Source organism: Suncus etruscus, chromosome 15 (assembly GCF_024139225.1).
Source record: "Suncus etruscus isolate mSunEtr1 chromosome 15, mSunEtr1.pri.cur, whole genome shotgun sequence".
Classification (NCBI taxonomy): domain Eukaryota; kingdom Metazoa; phylum Chordata; class Mammalia; order Eulipotyphla; family Soricidae; genus Suncus; species Suncus etruscus.
Genome location: NC_064862.1, coordinates 86,490,959 through 86,514,663, shown reverse-complemented (window position 1 = coordinate 86,514,663; position 23,705 = coordinate 86,490,959). Strand labels below are relative to the sequence as shown.

Below are 23,705 nucleotides of genomic sequence, written 5' to 3'. Positions count from 1 at the left end.
GTTTTACATTTTTGGTCTTTACTCAGCGGTGCTCATGGCTTCCTCCTGACACTATGCTCAGCAGTCTGTCCTGATAGGGGATCAAACCTAAACCCGAATCGCCAGCTGTTGGGTACTGATTCTACTAATCAATACTGTACGACACCCTAGAGTGTGATCTGGTGATACTATATTGGATAATATCTTACTTGGTATTCTTCTCCCACCCTAGGGTAGGACCTGATTCTTGTCAATAAAAGCAAGGGTCTGAGGAAGGCAGGGCTCATTCTTCGGTCTTCTTCCACTGAGCTGCACTCCATCTTAGGAGCAGAAAGCATGGGTGGTTTGGATTCCTTGCCTTGAAATCCTTGAAATTGGATTTCCTGAACCCAATCTTATACCTCTTCATGTGTGGATTATTTCCTGCAGATGTCTACAACTGGAACTATTCCCCCTTCCTAATCAAACGGGGGAATGGGAACAGCCTTTCCTGTCTGGGAGCTTGGTGGGAATCAAACCTCAACAAATCTCCTAGAAAACGTGACCCTTCAACTGGCATGCAAAAAACCCCACCATTCTTACTGTCCTGTCACTTCACTACACCCCATACCCTCACACCCACATTCTTCACTCTTTCAACACATGTTTCCCCATCAAGGGAATCAAAATTTCAAAAAGCATCAATGGGAGTAGAGTTAATAATCTGCATGTGTAGGATGAGAGGCTGTGCCTGTGGCTATATTGGAGAAGGGGTTAGAAAAGCAAGAAATGAGGACTGGTTGCTCAAGCACTGGGTCACAAACTGCAGGATAAAAGCCAAGAGAGTAGTTCTGATCATTAATATGTCCAGCATGGTACAGATCTTAAATATTTTATTATGAAATATTGATACACGAATCCATGGTGCCCATTGCCCAAATCTCAATACAAGCTTCTCCCCACCATCTTCCCTGCCACTCCCAGTTTACCACTTCTCGTTGAACGTCCCCTAACCAGTCCCACTTATCTTGGGTGTCCTTGGAAGGGATGCTTCCACCCCTCTTTGTTGCATAAATCCTGACTTTTCTCACCTTTTTATTGGTGGACACACCCAGCAATGCCCTGGTCTGACTCCAGGATCTGAGCTCAGGTATCACCTCTGGTGGAGCTTCTGAAAACCTATGGGGTGTCAAGGATCTAACCTGGGTTGGTTGCCTACAATACAATCACACTGCCTGCTAGAGATGGTGCTTTCTAAGTTTTGGGGGTGACTCCAGAGTGTCCCCTGCCTTTAATTTCACTGCCCATCTTTATTTGCTACCTACTTCTAAGCACATGGGGGATAGCTCACTTGTTGAGGAGTCCCAGTGCTTACTGGGTGGTGGCCAGTGTGTTCAATTGAGAAATAAAATGTCTCTGTGCCCTCAATACCCTGCCAGACTGCTGAATGGAGTTGTAGGTAAGTGGATGAATGTACCTATTGATTGACTGATCGATGAATGGACAAACAGACAGATGAATGGGCGGATTGATGGATAATTTGATGGGTGAATAAGTGGATGGATGGGTGAATGGATGGATGGATGAATGGATGAAGGGGTGGAGTGGAGGGGTGGATTGGAGGAAGGAAGGAGGATGTCTGTGCAGGTATACGGGTGGATGGATGATGGATATTTGCACAAATGGCTGATAGGTGGATGGATGGGTAAATGGAAGGGTAGGTAGGTGAGCTGGGATGTATGGCTGAATTGGGTGTGTAGGTAGATGATGCGTGGATGAATAAAATAAATGTAGGCATGCTGGTTGATGGATGGATGGGTGGTATAAATAATTGGTGAATTGAAGGGTGGGAAGATGGGTGTGAGATAGGGAGATGAACAGGCAAATAAATGGAGAAATGGAAATTGGATGAATGAAGAGATAGAATCAGAATGTGAACAGGTGGAAAAGCACTTAGGTGGATGAATAGATAGATGGATGAATGGATGGGTGGGTGTATGGATGGATGGATAGGTGGGTGGGTAAGTGGATGAATGAATAAATGAATGAATGAATGTGTGAGTCAGTGGATAGATGTGTGTATGTATGTACGGATGGATGGGTGGAGGTATGTGTGGGTGAGTGGATGAATAAATGAATGACTGGTTGGTGGGTCTATGAATGGATGGAGGAGTCAGTGGGTAGGTGTGTGCATGTATGTATGGATGGGTGGAGGTATGGGTGAGTGGGTGGATGGATAAATGATGGTTGGTTGGGTACATGAATGGATGAATGAATGAATGTATGGATGTATGTGTGGGTGGGTGGATGGATGGATGGGTAGGTGGGTGGGTGGTGGATGGATGGATGGGTAGGCAGATAGATAGATGAATGGGTGGGTGGGCAGATAGATGGGTGGGTGGAAGGATGATGAACTCATGTATGAATCAATGGATGGATGGATGGAAGTGTGGGTCAGTGGGTAGGTGAGTGTATATATGGATGGAAGGGTGTATGGTGGGTGTATGGGTATATGGATGGGTGGGTGGGTGGATGGATAAAAGGACGATTGGTTGAGTGGATGGGTGGATGGATGGACGAATTGATGGCTGTGTGGGTGGGTGGATAGATGAATGGATGGATGAGTGAGTGCATGGGTGGATGAATGGATGGGTGGGTGGATGGATTGATGGATGGATGGGTAGGTGGATGGGTAGGTGTTTGAGTGGGTAGGTGGATGGAATGGGTGGGTGGAATAATGATGGACTAATGAATGAATCAACAGATGCATGGATAGGTGGGTGAATAGAGAAACAAATAAGCATTCTTAGTGGGAACTGATGTGGAGATCTGAGCACATGACTTGAGGGCTCAGAAAAGAAGGCAAGAGATGTGGCTCTATGGTGAAGCACTTTTCTCCCATGCATGAGATGTGCTTGATCCCACCACCCCATACACACCCACACACAGCTCATACGAGGAAAAGTTGTTTAGGGTTGGTGATAAAGCAACCCTCTTTCTACATATCGGCTGGGGCTGCTCGCATATAAATGCTTCTGAAACACTGCCTCCCCCTTGCCAGTTCACTGTTGCATTATCTAACTAGGTCACAATGAACAGGGCAGGAACAGTGTCCAAAAATCCTTCTATTCTAAGCTTGTAGAAATAACTTCCTGCCACATATGAACTTAATCATAGTGGACTGTGAGATAGTGGAAGGGTTGATTCTCCTTAATTTGCATGTGGCCAACCTCAGTCCAGTTTCCAGCATCGCTGAGCACTTCCAGACATGATCTTTGTGCACAGAGTCAGGAGTCAGCCCTGAACACCACCAATAGGACTCAAACACCAAAAGCCCCCCCCCCCCAAATAGACTCCAATCCTTGCTTCCAGATGCCTGAGATTGGGGTCCCAAAAGGACCCTTCAGCTGAGCTCTCCAATCACTGGTATCTGTTCCCTAGGATGTGGTCCGACCTGAACGAATGGTTCTGGTCGGAAAGAATCTGGCTTCGGCCCGATGCCAAATGGGCCGACCTAGAGGACCGTGACGGCAAGGTGTTTCCGCATCCCCGGGACCTGCTGGCAGCCTTGCCCCTGGCACTTGCCCTGGTGGCCCTTCGCTTTGCCTTTGAGAGGTGAGTGTCCGCATTGTGTGTCCCTGGAGTCTGTCACCACACATGTCTGTATATGTATTTATGTGTATATATGGTGCATTAATTATCAATGTAGCTGCGTGTATATGTATGTGTTGTGTATATGTGTGCATGTTTGTGCACAGATGTATGCATATGTGTGTTTCTATTTCATAAGTGGCACATGGCTTTGAGCTTTGAGCTCTGCTCACTACCAAAAGTGATCCCTAAGCACAGTCAGGAGTAAGCCCTGAACATTACTGGTGTAACAACACCCTGCCCCAAATATATCAGTCCCTTCTCCTGATCCTATCACCACTAACTCTAGAAAAGGGTTTCATGTGGCATTGTTCTTAAAGAATCAAGAGGGTCTGGAACCTTAGGGATCAATTTCCAGGCTGGGGTTCCCCCCTAGATGGTATTCTGCTGACTGGCCAGGGTCTGGCTTTCGTGAGTTTCTGCCTGGAATGAGGTGATTTCAACTCTGGAAGGAGATTAATGTGAGGGGGAAGCCTCAGTCTGGTGCAGTGCTGACCAGGATCCCTGAGATAGGCGGTGGGAAACTCTGGTCACCACAGGACTGTGTTGAATCCCCAGGCATTGTGTCAATCTTTTGTTTGGTTGGCATCACTCTGGGCATTGCTCAGGTTTACCTCTGACTCTGCACTCAAAATCACTCCAGGTTAAGCTAGCGGGGACCTTGTGGGGTGCCCGGGATCAAACTTGCTCGGGTCAGCCACGTTCAAGACCAATGCCTCCCCACTGTGCTCCGAATTTGCCCCTGAATAATGTCAGATACACCATTGTCTCAAAATATGAAACATCTACTTTTCTGCTGACCTTAGAGCAGCCACCAAGTGACTTTCCCAAGATGTCACCTTTGTTGCCCAATCTGCAGTACTACTCTCTTACTCTTGCTCCATCGCCCTTGCACCCCTAGATTCATTGCTCTGCCCATAGGCCATTGGCTAGGGATACAGAATCAGCCTCGTCGGCCAGCCAAGCCTATCCCCACGCTGGAGAGATACTTCGTCACAGTTGGACCAAAACCCAAGGAGGTATGAGCCCATAGCCACCCACCCACAGCACCTGAAACACCCACCCTCCAGGAATCCCAGTTTGGTCCCCTAGTAGCCTCATAAGGACATGTATGGGGGTGGAGAGGAGCCAGCGCGATTTCACTTCCTCATTTCCATCCGTGCTATGACTGCCCAATGAACACCATGGCCCATCACCAATGTGCCCATCTAGCACCCCTAGGTTGGTAATAAGCAGTGTTTTGGGGTCATTAATGGCCTGTTTTAAATCCCTAAACCCTGAATCTCAGAGAATATTCTAGTCTCACTTTCTTTCTTGTTCATCTCTTCAGCAAATCAAGGATAGAACCTAACTGCTTCCTAGAACCAGGGTGAGACCTGATTGTTCTGGCGAGTCCTGAAGCCTCCACCCATACTCTATTGCCCAGGATTGAGGTTCCAGAAAGATATTCCAATGGGCAGTACACTTGCCTTACACGTGGCCTACCTGGATTTGAATCTAGGTATCTCTTAGCAGTCCTTGAGCACCATCAGGAGAGTAATTCTGAGTGCAAAGTCAGGAATCAGCAATAAGTATCACTGGGTGTAAGCAACATTTACCCCCCCCCCCCAAGAAAAAAATCACCCACATAAATGACTGAGTTTTTATCTCCTCATACTCCATCCCCATAAGTAATAAGTAAATCTGGCCATACCACAGGCATGATGTGGGAACCTACAGAACAAAGCAGTGACAGGAGTTCTGAGTCACCTCATCACCCAGATCTGCCCCCTATAATTTTCAGGACCAGTTGGAGTTCCTGGCTGCCGTATGTAAACTCACACTGAACCAGACTCGGCGCTGGTTTCGCAGACGCCGCAACCAGGACCGAATCCCACTGGGCAAGAAGTTCCGTGAGGCCAGGTTAGCCACGGAAGGGTAGGGAGCAGGAAAAGGGTCCTCTAGGGAGAGAGCTGGTGGGCAATTTCTGTAGGTATTCTCTCACGTGCATCCCATCCTTATTGTGCAGCTGGAGGTTTACCTACTTCCTTTTCATCTCTCTTGCTGGTTTTTCCATCCTCTACCACGTGAGTGTTCTGGTTTTCTGAGATGGAGGGGGAGGGAGGCGGGAAGTGGGGAGGGCAGGTATGCAGACACAGGTTTGAAAACAAAGAGAACAGTGAGGGGTGGAGGACAGTAAAGGGGGTGCTGGTTTTCTATAGGGAAGACCTGGGTGTGCTTTCCTGCCCTCCATGGTGCCCTCAAGCACCACCAAGAGTGATCCCTGAGTTCAGAGCCAGAAGTAACCCCTGAGAACCTCCAAGATCACTGAGCACAGGGTCTTGAATAATCCCTGAATGCAGAGCTGGGAATAATGCCTGAGCACTACTGACAATAAAGAAAGAACTGCAGTGACTATTCCTATGCATTGCATTTTAAAGGCTTCTTGCTGGTCAGGAGCTGGGGATGCTATAGTTGGGAACTGGAATAAACCCCAAAAGCAGGACACCACAGGCTGAGTAGGAATCATATTTACAGGATTGCCTAGGCCCAGATTGGAGACAGAACGTGGGTCCTGGGTCTCCATTCATGTGCCTTCTCCCCTTTTCCAGGAACCTTGGTTGTGGAGACCAGTTATGTGCTGGGACAACTACCCACACCAGGTGAGCAGGGAAGGTTTCGAAGGTTGGAGGTCAGTTATGGGGACCCATAAAAGCCAGTAGAGATATCTCTGTTCTATTCAGCACTGTGATTGAACGTCAGCTCTCTCTGTCACTCTATTTAGGACTCTGCTTGCTCAAGAGTGGGGTCGGGCATCAGCAGACTTGGAACAGGTGCTGGCACTCCGGCACTCTTGATTACCTCCAGAGATGGTGGCTCAACCTTTAGCTCTCACTGGGATTCTGGGGTGCTGAGCCCAATTCTCTGTCTCTCTCTGTCTCTCTGTCTTTCTGTCTTTCTCTCACACACACACACACAAATACACAGAGGCATGCATGCTGGAGGAGCCCAATTCCATAGCTAACCTGGCCCCACCCCACTACAGTCCCTGAAGCCTTCCCTGTACTACTGGTACCTCCTGGAGCTGAGTTTCTTCACCTCGCTGTTCATCACGGCGCCTTTGGACATCAAGCGCAAGGTGAGGCCAAGTGGAGAGCCTGCTCGCAGGTGCCACTTCACTGCCAGCAAAGTGCATGCGACTTTCTTTCCCAGGAGAAAAGTGTGGCTGCACTTCGCACTCTCAAAGCCTTTCGGGGGCCACTGAGAGCCTGTGGGGTCAGAGCGGGCCCCTTCCCCTACCAGCCATCCATGGTCAATCTGTGACCCGCCATCTCCCTCAGGACTTCAAGGAGCAGATGCTGCACCACACTGTGACCATCCTCCTGATCTTCTTCTCCTACAGCACCAACCTGATTCGTGTTGGCTCACTGGTGATGCTTCCGCTCGACTGCACCAACAGCTTTCTGGAGGTGAGCATGGGGCTGCCAGGCACCCCCGCTGCCCCTGTCAACACCCCAAGATGAAGCTCTCCCCCTCCCAAATTAATGACTCGAGCCTCCTCCCCATAGCATTTCTGGATGTTGAGGCTCTGCCCCTCTTAGACTATTTATTGATGCCCTGCCCCTGAGAGGAATTAAAAAATAATACTCCATTCTCAGGCTAATGATATGAGGCTCTTCCCTTAGTGTTCCAGGATGATGAGTCTCTGCCCCTCTAGGGCTATTGACACAGGCTCATTCTTAGCTTTCCAGGAAGATGAAACTCTGAACCTTCCAAGTTAATGACTTGAGGCTCCTCCCCTTAGATTTCCTGGGAGATAAAGCTCTGCCCTTCTCAGGTTAACTAGATGTTGAGGCACTGCTCATCTAGGTAACAACCATCTAGTGAGACACTGCCCTGTTTAGTATTGTTGTTTATGAGGCCACACCACTCTCAGGTTACTAGTTGCTGAGGTTTCACCTTTCACTGGCTAACACGCAGACATACTAATTTTTAAACAAATCTAGGCAGTACGTAAAGATTCATGTCTCTACCCAGGATTCTCCTAGTCCAGTAGGGAAGCATTTGCCTTAGACCAGACCGCACTCATCACCCCATGGGTTGCCCTGTCTTCCCCCACTCAGCAAATATCTTCTTATTTTGCTCTTCAGATCGCTAAAATATTCAGCTATACAAAGTATCAGAAGGTGTCTCAAGTTCTCTTCTTCATCTTTGCCTTAGTCTTCTTGAGCCTGCGTATGGTGATCTTCCCCACCCAGTGAGTCAGTCCTCCCACGCAGAGTGGGATTTGAGCAGGTTGATGGATGCTACTCCAGTGGAGCCTCTTTCTCCCTTGGGCCCCTGGCCCAGGGTGTGGAGCTTGGTGCCTGTCTGGTAAGGCAGAGCTGGGCACTAGCCTGGTTGAATGGTGAAGCTCCTCATAGCAGAGCATTGAGCCTAGCCACATACTATGTTGGTCTCCACTGACTAGAAACAAGACAGGGAGGGCTTAGATCCATAGCACAGTGGGGAGAGTGCTTGCTTTGCCATTCCTCAGCATTGCCCTGTGGTCCCACAAGCCACACTACCAAAGATACCTGTGCAATGCCAGCAGTGAGCCCTGAGCATCAGGTATGTGCCCCCAAGAAACTGGGCAGGGAGACACCCGCAATGCCTGGCTTCACTATAGAGGACAGTAGAGAGCCATGAAAATAGGTGGCAGGAAATGGCATCTGGCAAGGTAAAAATGCCAGAAGGAGGCGAGCTGGGCAGTGCTATGTGAAGATTGTCCCCCCCCCCCCCCACTGGTTATAGGATCCTGTACACCACCTATTATGACTCCATCGATGGCACCGGCCCCTTCTTTGGCTACTACTTCTTCAACATTCTCCTGATGATGATTCAAGTGCTGCAAACCTTCTGGTCCTACCTCATTGTGCGCATGCTCTACAACTTCAACTGGAAAGGGAAGGTAGGCAGGGCCATGGCAAGAGATGGGGTTCTACAGTGTCAGCAGTAAGAAAAAGTGAGTAGGACCAGGGCAGGGCCGAAACTCTAAAGTTTCTTCAGTAGGGCCAGATAGGCGAGATGATAGTTCTACAGTTCCCTCCGGAAGGGTGAGGTGGGTGGGGTCAGAAAGTGGACTGAGCTCTACAGTTCCACCGGGAAGTGCCAGGTGGGCAGGGCGATGGCAGGAGAAAGAGCTTTATAGTGTCAACAGTCATGCAGAGTGAGCAGGGCCAGCTTTTGGGCGGGGCTCTACAGCTTCTCCAGGAGGGCCAGACAGTCTGGTGAGGGCTCTACAGTTTGACCCAGAAGGGCAGGCAGGTTGGGCCAGTGTAAAGGTGGGGCTATACAACTCAAACAGGAATGGCCACGTGGGCTGGGGCAAGCAAGAGTCAGGGCAGGCCCGACTTCAGAGCCCCTCCTACTGAATTTCCCTGTTCCCTATAACTGAGTTCTATCCTCTCTCCTCCCTGTGCCCCAGGTGAAGGACATTCGCAGTGATGTGGAAGAGTCAGACTCGAGTGACAGTGAAGTGGTCGAGAAAAACCCTCCATTGCAGGATGGGGTGGCCCACCGTCCAGGGGCGACCACTTCTGATGGTCCTCGGAGCCGGGCAACAACAAATCAGAACACATGTGGTCCACGTAGCAGATGAGCAAGGCCTGGCTCGGAGAGGATGACCAGCCCCCACCCCCAAACTGGCCATCTGCTAGGCAGCCCAGAACAGACTGGAAGCCCCCCACGGTGTGGGCTGATAATCCTGCCCACCCTCTCTCCTTTGGGATGAAATGGAAGGAGGTAGACAGGTGGGGGTTCTCCCTAGCTGATAAGGTGGAGGGGAAGAAAACTTGAATAGAGTCAAATTCTCTGCCTGAGACTTGAGTCCCTGTCACACATTCTCTTAGTCCTTCACAAAGATCTCTAAGCTCAGCTGACAAATACCTCTCCCCCACAAACTGGACACATTAGCCAGGTCTAGGCAAAACCTTAGTTCTCTCCAGTCCCAGACTCTGGGCCCAAACTGGAAGTTGCAGTTCTTCTTTCCACCGTTCGGGATGCAGCTGCACTGAGCTCTTCAGCTAAACCAAGGGGCAAGGTTCAGATTAGGGGAACGAAAGGAAGGCATGAAGTACTCTCCACCGGTGCCCCCTTTGAGATTTTTCCATCCCTGATCAAGACTGGTTTGCAGACCTTAAAACATACACACATAAATAAAAATAAGATAGAAGGTCAAAGAAAAAAGAGCAACAAAATACTGGATTGCTTTTCACCCCTGCTCCCCAGTCATACGAAAATGTCTGCTTTTAAAGGACAGCATGGGTGAGACCCAGTTCCCTGGAGAGAACAGACAGTTTGCAATGTCAAGGATGGTGCAGGGCCCTCAAAGGAAATAGTGACTAGGATACAAAAGCCACCCACAGAATGGGAGAAATTATTCATCTAATACCCAAGAAAGAAGAGAAAAAGTAATAAAAAATTTAAACAAAGAATGGTGTGTGGTGTTACTGGAAAGAAATTCTAGAGAGGGGCCGGGCGGTGGCGCTAGAGGTAAGGTGCCTTGCCTTGCCTGCGCTAGCCTTGGACAGACCGCGGTTCGATTCCCCAGTGTCCCATATGGTCCCCCAAGCCAGGAGCGACTTCTGAGCGCATAGCCAGGAGTAACCCCTGAGCATCACTGGGTGTGGCCCAAAACCAAAAAAAAAAAAAAAAAAAAAAGAAATTCTAGAGAGAAGGGAAAGAGGAAGAGGGAAGGAAACATGGGGGGAGGGAGGGAATGACGAGAAGATAGGAGTCAAAAAGAAATAAGCTGGGGCTGGAGCTGTGGCGAAAGTGGTAAGGCGTCTGCCTTGCCTGTCCTAGCCTAGGATGGATAGCAGTTTGATCCCCTGGCATCCCAGATGGTCTCCCAAGCCAGGAGCGATTTCTGAGCATCATCGGTGTGAAAGAAAGAAGAAATAAAGAAGAAAGAAAGGAAGAGAGAAAGAAAAAAAGAGAAAGAAATGGAAAAAAGTGTTGCAAGTCAGCCCTTGATTGGGTTGACTGATGGAGGGATGGAAGATGAGGTCTTTCCCCTCCAGCTCGAAGCACTTGTCTGCCACCCTTTTCAGCTGGCAGTTCTGAAGTGAAGTGGCAGGTAAACGGCTAGCAGACAGTCAGGCTTGTGAAAATATTAGCTTTATTCGGAGGACAAAACTAAAGCCAAAAGCCTCAGCATCAGTTCCAGCCAAAAAGCCCCCCGCCTTCCACAGACCCTTGCTTTTATCCCCCAGAATCAGGGACCACCCAATGGTGGGAGCAGAATCAGGTACCACCGTAGGGTGGGAGCAGAATGCCAGGTCACACCCTAGGGTAGGGCACAATCACCGATCAGGGTAGGGTCAGTAACGTAATAATCCCATTGAAATGTTTACATACACAACAATTCCCCCATTTGTTTTTAGTAAACAAACAAAAATATACAAAGGTAAGTAATATTGTCTACAATTATTAAAGAAAAAACTAATCAATAATAAAAGAGTGGCTGTTTTCATAAGCGCATCACAGGAAAATGTAAAGAAAATCTTCTAACCTAAACACAGGGTGTCTAAAACGAGGAACATGTGTCAAGGAATCAACTACAAGCTCCTGAGATGATAGATTTATGACATACAAGATGAAGAATTCCAAGTAAATTCTTCCTTAGAGAAGCAGATGGAGAATCTGAAATGCAATGATCAAGGATCTAGTAGGCGATGGGAAGCTCCCAGGGCAATCAGAAAGCCCAATTGTAATCCGTAGACATAGATCCTTCAAAGAGACGCCAGAAAGGTTGTGTAGCAGGCGAGAAAAGGCACCTTTTCTTTATTTGTTGTTGTTGGTTTTTGGTATTTGGTTTTTGGGTCACATCTGGCAGTGCTCAGGAGTTACTCCTGGCTCTATGCTCAGAAACCGCTCCTGGCAGGCTCAGGGGACCATATGGGATGTCAGGCTTTGAACCACTGCCCTTCTGCATGCAAGGCATGCTATTTCTGCGGCCCCATTTTCCATCCAAGTCCAGGTAGACCAGAAAGCCCATCTTTGAGGGCATCGAATTAGGCCCTTATTTTGGAGGAAGAAGCATATACTCCCTGCACTGTGGGGGCCCACTGCAATGATGATCAATAGTCATCTGAACTTAATCCAAGTTCTTAGTCCAGGCAGAAGTCCATATGAGGTCTGAAATTGATGTACCAAGTACAGCCAACTATTTATAGATGGGAGCTTAAGTCACAAAACAGAACAAAATGTTTAAGGCAAACAAATAAATAACAAACAAACAAACAAACAAACAACTTGAGGGTCCATCCAAAATGGATAGAACCTCCTTTTAAACCTAGTATTTTTTGCCTATGATGCACCCAATGCAAAAAACTCTGAGAACAGACAAAAATATCATTTAGGAAGTTATAGACAATAATATCTAACCCACTAACCTAAAGTCAAGAAAGCAAAACCCCAATGTAATACAACATCAATTCCTAAGATTAAAAACTAAAATAGAGAAACATTAATTACAATAGTCAAAAGAAGTGTAGTACCAAATATAAATTCAAAGGATTGCAATTATAAGAAAAATACAAAAAAAATACAAAAGGTAAAATTTCTACAGAGTCCAATACCAATCTGTAAAGATGAGGGTCTGGAACTCCGAATAGGCTGGTAAAAGAGACTTGATGGGTCTGGAAAAGCGGGTTGAAGCCTGGTACAGAAGATAACATCAAGCTGAAAGAAGAAGGAAGGCCATAACAGGCATCCATGTGTTGGGGTATCCCCAAGCGTAACATCATTGCCATCATGAGTTGGTTGGGCGTCTGCATTTTCTTTGGCATTGGTGCAATCTTGGGGTAGCCATTGTAGAAATGATCAACAGTAGCACAGTATATGTGGATGGAAAACCAGAAGTTCAGATAGCACAGTTTAATTGGAATCCAGAGACTGCGGGTCTTATCTTTTTTTCTGGGGTTACATTTTGACACAAATTCCAGGCGGTTTCATTTCCAACAAGTTTGCAGCAACCATGGCACAAAACTCCAACAGTCACTGATTTCTTCCTCAAGCAGAGATCAGGAGGCTTGTAGTTGTGGGTGAAGGAGATGATTTGCACATGTGAAGGGAATCCTGAAAATTAAATGTTAAGGATAGGAAGAGAGAGGAAAGGATAAGGAAGACTAAATCGGGGGAGATAAAGTTAGGAAAAAGGGAACTATATACAAAATATGCAAAACAGACAGACACAGAACAAGGCATACACATATAGACTTCACAAAAAAATATGGCCATAACACCCAGTCATACCAAAAAATATTTGTTTGGAAAGGATCCAAAATAGAGCAAAAGAAAAAAAATTCAACTGAATCAACTAAAAGCACTTAAAAATGTAATAGCTGGCAAACTGTTTAGATGAATTATTTCAAATTTAAAAAAAATTTTTAATGGCAGAGCAGAGCAGATCTGAAAGAGAATTTCATGCATAACACAAATATGAAAAACTCTACTATAAGTGTGTAACAGTATATATACAAAGTTATTGTATAACAGCAACTCTATGATAGTCAATCATAGGCGAGAAGCACTGTGAAGAAAGTCCACCTAAAAAGTATTGTTATGTCAGCATTATGAATTCATTTTCGTCTTAAAACCTAAATTGAGGGAAAAAAGCAATGATGTTAGAATAAAAAGAGTGAAAGTCATTAAATGAGTATACCTAGAAAGAAAAACAACATTAATATGATGAGAAATTTTTCTTTCAGGTGAACCTTGACTAAATTAAATTGTAAGATTTCATGATTAACTGAGACCTAGAGCAATAATGAAATTAAGACATAAATCCACCATACAAGGAAACACATTGGGGATCCATAATTTTCAATCCTATTCATTGATCATGCCTGTAGAAAGAATCATAGAGCATTAATAGCAACCGATAAGGAAGTGAAATGATTATCTGGTGTTCATTGTAGATCTCTAAGAAGTATAAAACAGGATGTATGCTGCTGTGGATTTCACCAATGTATTAGGGACTTTTTTGATCTTGTCATTGAATTTGATCCAGTGTTGTCTTGCAGCAATTTTACAGTATGAAGTACAGTGTCCATAGTGAACTTTACCATAATGGTTTGACACTGATAATAAGTTGTATTTCTTAATCTTGCTTTTATTTTCTGAAGTGAATTCTACTAAATTGAGGTCTTTTATAGGAAAATCCACATAAGTGTGCAATTTATTTATTTGTTTGCCATCAAAAGCAAAACGTTTCAAATGTATTATTAGTACTGGTGGCAACTTCCATAAATATGTTTTCTTTGAAAAATCCCTTCTACTGTTGCAGCTGTTGAACTGAACTTTATTGTGATCCCTTAATTCTTCTTCTTTAACAAATTCAGAGAGGCATTCCTGTAATGTACATTTATATATATATCTGTAGATGTGACAGCCAGAGACTAATGAAAAATGGCTCATAAACCTCAGACTTTTGGTGGCATGTGAGACACTGAAGTATAGATTTGAATTTTCCTTGAAAGAGATCACAAATAATTGATTTGTGAGTCTTTTGGTGTTCTGGACTAAATTGCTCATAATTTTCATTTTCCATAAGATGTATAGTTTTATCTGTCATTAGATTTACAGTAAGCAAATCCTGATGTAGTCCTTCTATTACAAACATCAGTAATTTGTGTGGATCCTGCTGATTGTGTCCAGCAAACTGGTCATTAAGTAAACCAATTGTTACTTTGAAGCTCTCAGGGTTAATATATCTATGAAATCCATTTCCCATGGTTTTGATGAGCCGACCAAATTCTTCGGCTAATTTACCTTTATGCCCTTTTGGATTTTTCCTGTTAACATTCTTTTTATATTGATCTTAATGAAAATACTGAGTCAAGTCTGAAATATTATACAGGCATTGCAATATTGAGTTCATGTAGCTAGCAAGTCAGCAGTTTTATTTCCTTGAGCCATCAGTCCCGGAAGACCTGAGTGGGCTTTAATATGCGTGATGAAGATAGGCTCAGTTTGTTTTTGAAGAAGCTATTGTAATCATTTAAGTAAATTCTGTATGATTGGGTTATTAGCATTAAGAGAGCCAGTGGCTATTACATAACATAAATTTACCACATACAAAGAATCAGAAAAGATATTCATGGCTTCAGATACATTTTTTCTTTCTTTCTTTCTTTCTTTCTTTCTTTCTTTCTTTCTTTCTTTCTTTCTTTCTTTCTTTCTTTCTTTCTTTCTTTCTTTCTTTCTTTCTTTCTTTCTTTCTTTCTTTCTTTCTTTCTTTCTTTCTTTCTTTTCTTTCTTCTTTCTTTCTTTCTTTCTTTCTTCTTTCTTTTCTTTCTTCTTTCTTTCTTTCTTTCTTTCTTTCTTTCTTTCTTTCTTTCTTTCTTTCTTTCTTTCTTTCTTTCTTTCTTTCTTTCTTTCTTTCTTTCTTTCTTTCTTTCTTTCTTCTTTCTTTCTTTCTTTCTTTCTTTCTTTCTTTCTTTCTTTCTTTCTTTCTTTCTTTCTTTCTTTCTTTCTTTCTTTCTTTCTTTCTTTCTTTCTTTCTTTCTTTCTTTCTTTCTTCTTTCTTTCTTTCTTTCTTTCTTTCTTTCTTTCTTTCTTTCTTTCTTTCTTTCTTTCTTTCTTTCTTTCTTTTTTTTCTTTCTTTCTTTCTTTTTTTTTGGTGTTTTCGGGCCACACCCGTTTGATGCTCAGGGGTTACTCCTGGCTAAGCACTCAGAAATTGCCCCTGGCTTGGGAGGAACAATATGGGACGCCAGGGGATTGAACTGCGGCCCTTCCTTGGCTAGCACTTGCAAGGCAGACACCTTACCTCTAGTGCCACCCTGCAGGTCCCAAATTTTCTAATAGGTAAATTAATGTTGCTAATTCAACTTTCTGTGAAGATTTGTATTTGGTATCTATGGTCATATTAATGTTGTCTCCGGTTATTTCTCCTTTTCCATTTTGGGATCCATCGATATAAAAAACCTTGGCATTGGAAATTGGGGAATCCCGAACAATTGAAGAAATAACAAACTGAGTTTTCTTTAAAAAGTCCCAAGTTTTTCCTGCTGGATAATGGGAGGATATTTCACCTGTGAAATCTGAGAGGGCCCTTTGTAGAGATTCATTAAGAGGCAATATTGACTCAATTTCTTTTTTTAGTATTGGCAAAACTATTATATCTGGGTCAAAACCTAGTAAAGATATAGATCTGAGTCTTGCCTTGATAATAATCTTTGAAATCAATTGCAAGAAGGAAACAACTGAGCCAGGCTGTTTGTTATGTAAATACACCCATTCCAAAGGTCCTGCCTGTTGCATCAAGGCCCCCATGGGGGTTTCTATGATAGCGAAGATGAACTGAAATACTTTTTCTCTCAGGATGAATCTTAAGAGAAACGATTTTTGTAATCTGCTCAAGAAGATGTCCAATTCATTTTTGGCAGCTGTTGTTAAGTTTCTCGGGCTATCTAAAGCAGGGTCACCCTCCAAAGTTTTAAACAGATTAGAGAACTCTGCAATCGGGATTCCTAGTGCAGGGAAGAGCCAATTTACGTCACCTAAAAGTCTCTGAAAATCATTAAGCGTTCTGAGGTTTTCTTTTTTAATAGAAAATTTTTGTGGACGTATTGACGTTCGGTCCAAAATAAAACCCAAATATTGATACGGTGGCATAGTCTGTATTTTTTCTGAAGCTATTTTCAGTCCTGATGTTTGTAAATAGTCAATAACATAAGAGTATAAGTCCTGTAAATCTGTTTTATTGTTCATTGTAAGCAAGATATCATCTGTATAATGAAATATTATGGCTTGAGGAAATTTTTCACGAGCAGGGCTCAAAACCTTATCTACAAAAAACTGGTACATTGTTGGAGAATTCAGCATGCCCTGGGTGAGAACAGTCTACTGAAAACATCTGCAGGAATGGGTATTATTGAGAGAAAAAACTGAGAATGTAAAACGTTTTTTATCATCTGGGTGGATAGGAATATGGTAGAAGCAGTCTTTCAGATCAATTATAATTAGTAGCTATTCCTTTGGAATAACTACTGGTGATGGTAAACCAGTCTGCAGTTTGCCCATAGGTATCATGGATAAATTTACAGCTCTAAGATCCAACAAAAGTCTCCATTTACCGGATTTTTTTTAAATAGTGAATATAGGCGAATTTCACTGAGAAAAAGATGGTTCAATATGTCCTAAACTTAACTGTTCATCCATTAATTCTGTCAGCACCTTTAATTTATCAGTTTTAAAGAGCCACTGACCTGTCCAAATTGGTTCGTCAGATTTCCATTTTATTTTTATTAGCGTGGGGTATTTATGGCTGTGGCTCCTACGAAAAATTTTGAGTTTTTGAATTGAGAGAATGTTCGAGCTCTTCTGGAGCTAATGGGATGTGGAATTCTGCCTTCCACTGTTTGTGTAGGTCATGGCCCCACAAGGATGGTGAGAATGGACCCATATGAGGTCTGATTATAGCTCCTTGATTTTCTGAGCCATAAAACACCATAGTCCTCATACTCAATAAACAGGAACTTAAATCTCCTACTCCTTCCAGAGAATACGGGATTTCCTGGAGAGGCCAATTTTCTGGCCATTCTTTATCAGATATTACAGTAACTTGAGCAGCCATATCTATCATTCCATCAAAGGGTTGTCCTTCCAAGTGAAGTTTGATCATTGAGTTTTCATCTTTTAATTTAGTAATCAGAGCTATGTGTGGGTTTTGAGCAGCACCCGGATCTGTGCTTCCAAAACCTCCAATTCTTTTCTTATCTGAGTTCCCACATTTGACATAAGGCACTATCACAACCTGGGCAATTGCTTCCCCTTTCTTAAAGGTCCACAAAACTGGTACAGTAATAATTACAATAATTTCTCCCATTGAATCTGAGTCAATGACACCAGTGGTTATTGATATACCCTTTATGTTGAGGGAACTTCTACCAAGAATCAAAACCATAGTATCTGGGGGTGGTGGGCCCACGATGCCAGTTTCTAACTTGTTAGGGCATGCTCCTGGATAAATTGTAATGTCCTCTGGGCAAAAAACATCAGGCGCTCCCTGATGTAGTGTGAATTAATTCCCTTATTGTGATGAATTTTCTTGGGCTGGGCTTGGAAGGATTATTGTCTGTAGACTTTGCCCCTGATTTTGAAGGGCCTGGGGGGAGGCCCTGTGGGCATTTCCCTGCATCTTGTATGTGTGTCCTTGAGGAGCTGAATTTAAAAGAAGATGGCAATTCGTTTTGATATGCCCCTGTTTTCCACAATGGTAGCAGACGATTTGCCTTTGGGGATTGTGTTGAAACCTCTCCTTAGGTTATTATCAATGAGGTTTCCGGATCTGCAATATTTAGCCCAGTGGCGACCCTTTTTGCATTTTGGGCAAAGACCTGGTTTTCGGGAAGTGCTTTGTCCCCATGGGTAGAAAGGCATCGTTCCCTTGGTAACTGGGAAAGTTTTTTACTGAGTCTAAGTGGGGTGGATGTTGTTGTTCCCCATAGACATTCCGACAGGCATAAAGGAAATCATTCACATCTACCTTTTCATTTAATGTATTTAATACTAATCTACAGGCAGAATTTGCATTATGATAAGCCAAAGATTTTACTAGAAAGTTTCTCATCTCCTCATGTAACTTCAGCGCATCTTTAAACATACCCACAAACTCTACAAATGGCTCATAAGGGCCTTGGGTAATTTTTAAAAAGTTTTCTCTACCAATGCTGTTAGAATCAATTTTCCCATGAAGACAATGCAATATCCCTATTTAAATTTAAGATTTCTTTAGGTAAAGCCACTTGTGTCTTAATATTTGCAAACTGATTTTCTGCCATCAATAATTCATAAGATAGAGTAACCCCTGTCACTTGCTTTTTTGTACCATTCAGGCTATATACTTTGGCTTTTACACCTTCTGAATAGAATATTTTCCATAATATATTCGACAGGCATAGATTAGTGATTGTTTTAAAATCATACAAAATCCAAGATGAGTTAAGACTCCAAAGTTTTAGTAACTCCACACTGTATGGTGACGTTGGACCATACTCTTTACATGCTTTTCTAAACTGATCCCCATGTAAAGGGGATGATGCCGGGTTAAAAAAATTACTCTGAATAGAGCTCTGAGGCTGTGTGTGTGGTTCATTGTCTGAATCTGCACTGTTGTGCGATTCAATTTTGTGAATAGAATCAGCCTCACTCATGGAGTTAGCACCGGAGGTTGAACATTATCTGAGTCACTGTCATGCAATTCACTAGAATCATGCTTCATTTGTGGAGTTAGCACTGGAGGTTGGTCATTCGTGTTAAGATTCGGATTCGGATTATTAGTCTGAGTTGTTTTTCTTCCAGGAAAAATGCCTACATTTTTGATGGTGGGGCTGGATTAGTCAGCCTGCACCTTGGTCTGAATTTTCGTCAGAAAGATTTCCTTATTATCCATACTGGTTTTAGCCTCACCATTTACTATTACCTAAATACCAGCAAATACCTATGCTCACAATAACATTAGCCAACACAGAAATTCCACAAACTATGCCACAAACTATGACGGTTGGAGACAATCCAAATTTCATTTGAAATATAGACCACAACCATCCAACTGCAGTGATTTTTCTTAAATCCAAACCAATTAGTTTAAAACAAAGTGGAATAATCCACGTGTACAATAAAGAACCAATGCGTATGCAAAAAGGTGGCAGAATCCACATGACTAACCACAGAAACCATCTAATGATCAGCAGAGGAAATTTCCAATAAAGTATTTCACTTACAGTGATTGAGGGTTCAGGTTCAGCCTGTTCTGGTGCCATTATGTTGCAAATCAGTCTTTGATGGGGTTGACTGATGGAGGGATGGAAGATGAGGTCTTTCCCCTCCAACTCGGAGCATGCGTCTATCAGCTGGCAGTTCTGAGGTGAAGCGGCAGGTAAACGGCTAGCAGACAGTCAGGCTTGTGAAAATATTAGCTTTATTTGGAGGACAAGACTGAAGCCAAAGCCTCAGCATCAGTTCTAGCCAACCCCCCCCCCCCCGCCTTCCACAGACCCTTGCTTTTATCCCCCAGAATCAGGGACCACCCAATGATGGGAGCAGAATCAGGTACCACCTAGGGTGGGAGCAGAATGCCAGGTCACACCCTAGGGTAGGGCACAATCACCGATCAGGGTAGGGTCAGTAACATAATAATCCCATTGAATTGTTTACATATACAACAGAAAGGAAGAAAGAAAGAAATGGAAGAAAGAAGAAAGAAAGGAAGAAATGGAAGAAGATAGGAAGGAAGAAATGGAAGAAAGAAAGAAAAAGCTTCTGTCCGTTTTCTCCCAAACCTGTCTCTTGCTCCACCAACCAGTTCTACCACAGCTCGGGAGTCAGTGACCATGCTTCCCTGGTGGTTGTCATTGCTCCTCTGGCCCTCCTCGGCCTGCCGCTGGCTTCCCACGCTTCCCTTGATTGCTGGTTTCGCCGCTGCCTCTGCAGGGTCAAGTTGGCCCGGTGTATCCCAAGCTTTGAGGGGCTGCATCACTTGGTTGGTTGAGGGGGGCCCACCGAGCTCGCACATGCGTGCTTTTAGTTTCTGATCCACACCCTGTAGTGCTCAAGGTTTACTCCAGGGGTCCTATGATATGCTGGGGATTGAACCCAATTTGTCTATGTGCAAGGCAAGTGCCCTCCCCCACTATACCATCCTCCCAGGCCTTGAGACTCAACCTTTTTTTTTTTTTTTTTTTTTTTTTTTGGTTTTTGGGTCACACCCGGCAGTGCTCAGGGGTTATTCCTGGCTCCAGGCTCAGAAATTGCTCCTGGCAGGCACGGGGGACCATATGGGGCACCGGGATTCGAACCGATGACCTCCTGCATGAAAGGCAAACGCCTTACCTCCATGCTATCTCTCCAGCCCCAGAGACTCAACCTTTTAAAGTGTCAGTTCAACACAGTCCATGAACTTGACCCAGGTTTCATCCCCGGAACCCCATAGAGTTTCCCAAATCCCACCAGAAGTTATCTCTGAGCACAGAACAAAGAGTAAACCCTAAGCAATGCCTGGGGTGGCAAAAATGTCAAATTAAATATTTAAATTAAAAAATTGATCAGGGGTCTCAGAGGTAACACAGAGGTTGCACGCAGCTGATCAAGAACAGATGGTGATTCAAATCCTGGCATCCCATATAGTCCCTCTTGCCTGCCAGTAATGATTTCTGAGGGCCGCCTGGTGTGACCCAATAACCATAAAAAAAATCAATCATATACTTCTATGTAAAACACAGGAGAATAAATTTGCCAAGATAATCCGGAGATAATATAAGACTTGGGGTGTGGTGATTATTTTCTGTCAGTCAACAGACTTCCTAGAAAGAGAAAATGAAGCTCAGCTTCATTAAAATTAAAATGTTCTACTCCCAAGATGCTATCAGTGGTGGGTGGAAATTAGATGGCACAGGAAACAAATATTTGTAGAAGCAGATAACAGATACATTCAGGTAGAATAGAGCTGATTTCTAGAGAAATGCGAAATGCATAAATATGAACTATCCCTACTGGACTCTTGATCCAGCCTTAAGAAGGAATTTAAGAAGCCAGGAGAGGGGCCAGAGAGAATCGACCGTGGTAGGTGCTGGCCTTGCAGGTGGACAAACAGGGCTCAGTTTCTGACATCCCATAATGTCCTCCAGGCACTATCAGAGTAATTGCTGATTACCATGCTAGGAGTAACTCCTAGGCATCGCGGAGTGAGGCCCAAAAAACAAAAACTAAAACAAAACAAAACAATCAAAACCCTAAGGGCCCAAACCAGGGGACTGGTGGAATCCTGGCAGTATCAGCACCACAGTGCCCCCAAATATTTCATTCTTCCCCCCCTCCATAAATAGCCTAAATTTAATTCTTAGCATTAAAAACAGAGTTTGAAGGCGCCCCTCACACCACAGTATGGCCTGCAACACACGGGATCATTGGACAAAAGATTGAATCATTTGACCCAAGGAAATTCAGGAATACTGGAGCTTTCCAGTATTCCAGTGGCAAGCAAGTAGCAGAAAGTACAATTACTTTTAAAAATCTTTTCTTCCTCTACAAGGCCTTCTTTTGATAATATCTTTATTTAAGCATCATGATTACAAACATGCTTGTAGTTGGGTTTCAGTCATAAAAAGGAACACTCACCTTCTCCAGTGCAACATTCTCATCACTAATGCCCCCATCTCCCTCCCCTACTCCTTACCTGTATTTGAAACAGGCATTATATTTCTCTCACTTGCTACCACTGTCATGATACTTGTTAGAAGTTATTCTGCTAACTGAACTAACCACTCTTTGTGGTAAGCTTCATAATCGTGTACCAGTTCTTCCAGCCTTCATCTCTATTGAGTCTGGGTATCTTATATTTTTCTTAAATATTACAGATGAGTGAGACTATTCTCTGCTTATCTCTCTCCCTCTGACTTTCACTCAGCATAATAGTTTCCATGTACATCCATGTAGATGAAAATTTCATGACTTCATCTCTCCTGACAGCTGCATAGTATTCCATTGTATATATGTACAATAATTCTTTTAATCACTCATCTGGTGTCTGGCATCTGGGTTATTTCTAGATTCTGGCTATTGTAAATAGCACTGCAATGAATATAGGTGTAAGTGTGCAGAAGGCATTTTTATATTGTGTTTTTGAGTTCCTAGGGTATATCCCTCTGAGTGGTATGGCTGGATCATATGGAAGCTCAATTTCCAGTTTTTTGAGGAATCTCCATATTGTTTTCCATTAAGACTGGACTAAACAGCACTCCCACTAGCAGCAAATGAAAGTTCCTTTCTCCACATATTCTCTCCAGCACTGATTGTTATTTTTTTGTGATGTTGCCAGTCCCTGTGGTGTGAAAAGGTACCTCATTGTCGTTTTGATGTGCATCTCCCTGATGATTAGTGATGTAGAGTATTTTTCATGTACCTTTTTGTCATTTATATTTCTTCTTTGAGGAAGTGTCCATTTATTTCTTCTCCCAATTTTTTGATGGGGCTAGATGTTTTTTCTTGTTAAGTTCTGCCTTTATCTTGTATATCTTTGATATTAGCCCCATATCTGATGGATAGTGGGTGAATAGTTTCTCCTATTCTGTATAAGGGCTTTCTATCCTAGTAATTATTTCCTTTGAGTTTCAAAAGCTTCTCAGCTTAATAATAGTCCCATTTGTTTATCTCTGCTTCCAATTGTTTGGACAGACAGTGATGTTTTCTTCTTGAAGATGCCTTTATTCTCAATGTCATGGAGTGTTTTACCTACATGTTCTTCTATATACCTATGGTTCAGGGTCTGCTATAAAGATCTTTAATTCATTTGAAAATGACCTTTGTGCATGGTGTTAGATGGGGGTCTGAGTTTGTTTTTTGCATGTGGCTGACCAGTTTTCCCAACACTACTTGTTGAAGAGGCTGTCCTTGTTCCATTTTGTGCTTCTTGCCCCATTAACATATATTAATAGACTTTATGTCTGGAGAACATTCTATGAATACATAAATCTATTCCACTGATCTGAGGGTCTCGCTTTATTCCAATACCATGCTGTTTTAATGACTATTGCTTTGTAGTACAATTTAATGTTGGGGAAAGGGATGCCTCTCATCTTCTTTTTCCTCAGGGTTGCTTTAGCTATTAGTGGGTGTTTATTATTCCAAATAAATTTTATGAGTATTTGATCCACTTCTTTCAAGAATGTTATGGGTATCCTTAATATAATTGCATTAAATCTGTATAATGTTTTGGGGGACTACTGCCATTTTAATTATGTTAATATTCCCAATCCATGAACAAAGCATGTGTCTCCATTTCATTGTATCCTATTTTATTTCTTGAAGCAGTGTCTGTAGTTTTCTTTGTAATGGTCCTTTACCTCTTTAGTTGACTCCAAGGTGTTGACTCTGTGTGGCATTAATAGGAATGGGATTGTTTTCCAGTGTCCATTTCTTCTCTATCATTATTTGTGTATAATTAGGCCATTGATTTTTTTGTGTGTTAATTTTGTAGTCTGTCACTTTGCTATATGAATCTATTGTTTCCTACAAGGCCTTTTTACCCCTTACGGGCAGGAAAAACTGTTCTCTAACAACACAAATTA

At 43.3% G+C, this 23,705-nt stretch overlaps 1 protein-coding gene and 1 pseudogene across 1 annotated transcript; one reads left to right on the top strand and one right to left on the bottom strand.

Moving 5' to 3' along the window:
• LOC126030091 (ceramide synthase 4-like) overlaps positions 1 to 23,705 on the bottom strand; it is a 100,904-nt pseudogene that overhangs the window by 59,890 nt on the left and 17,309 nt on the right.
• Positions 3,401 to 9,229, top strand: LOC126031343 (ceramide synthase 4-like). The gene is made up of 10 exons (XM_049789600.1): positions 3,401 to 3,573; positions 4,511 to 4,628; positions 5,393 to 5,511; positions 5,618 to 5,675; positions 6,201 to 6,251; positions 6,635 to 6,727; positions 6,930 to 7,058; positions 7,740 to 7,846; positions 8,383 to 8,548; positions 9,062 to 9,229. Exons 1-10 carry the CDS (start codon positions 3,401 to 3,403, stop codon positions 9,227 to 9,229), a joined length of 1,182 nt encoding a protein of 393 aa, XP_049645557.1.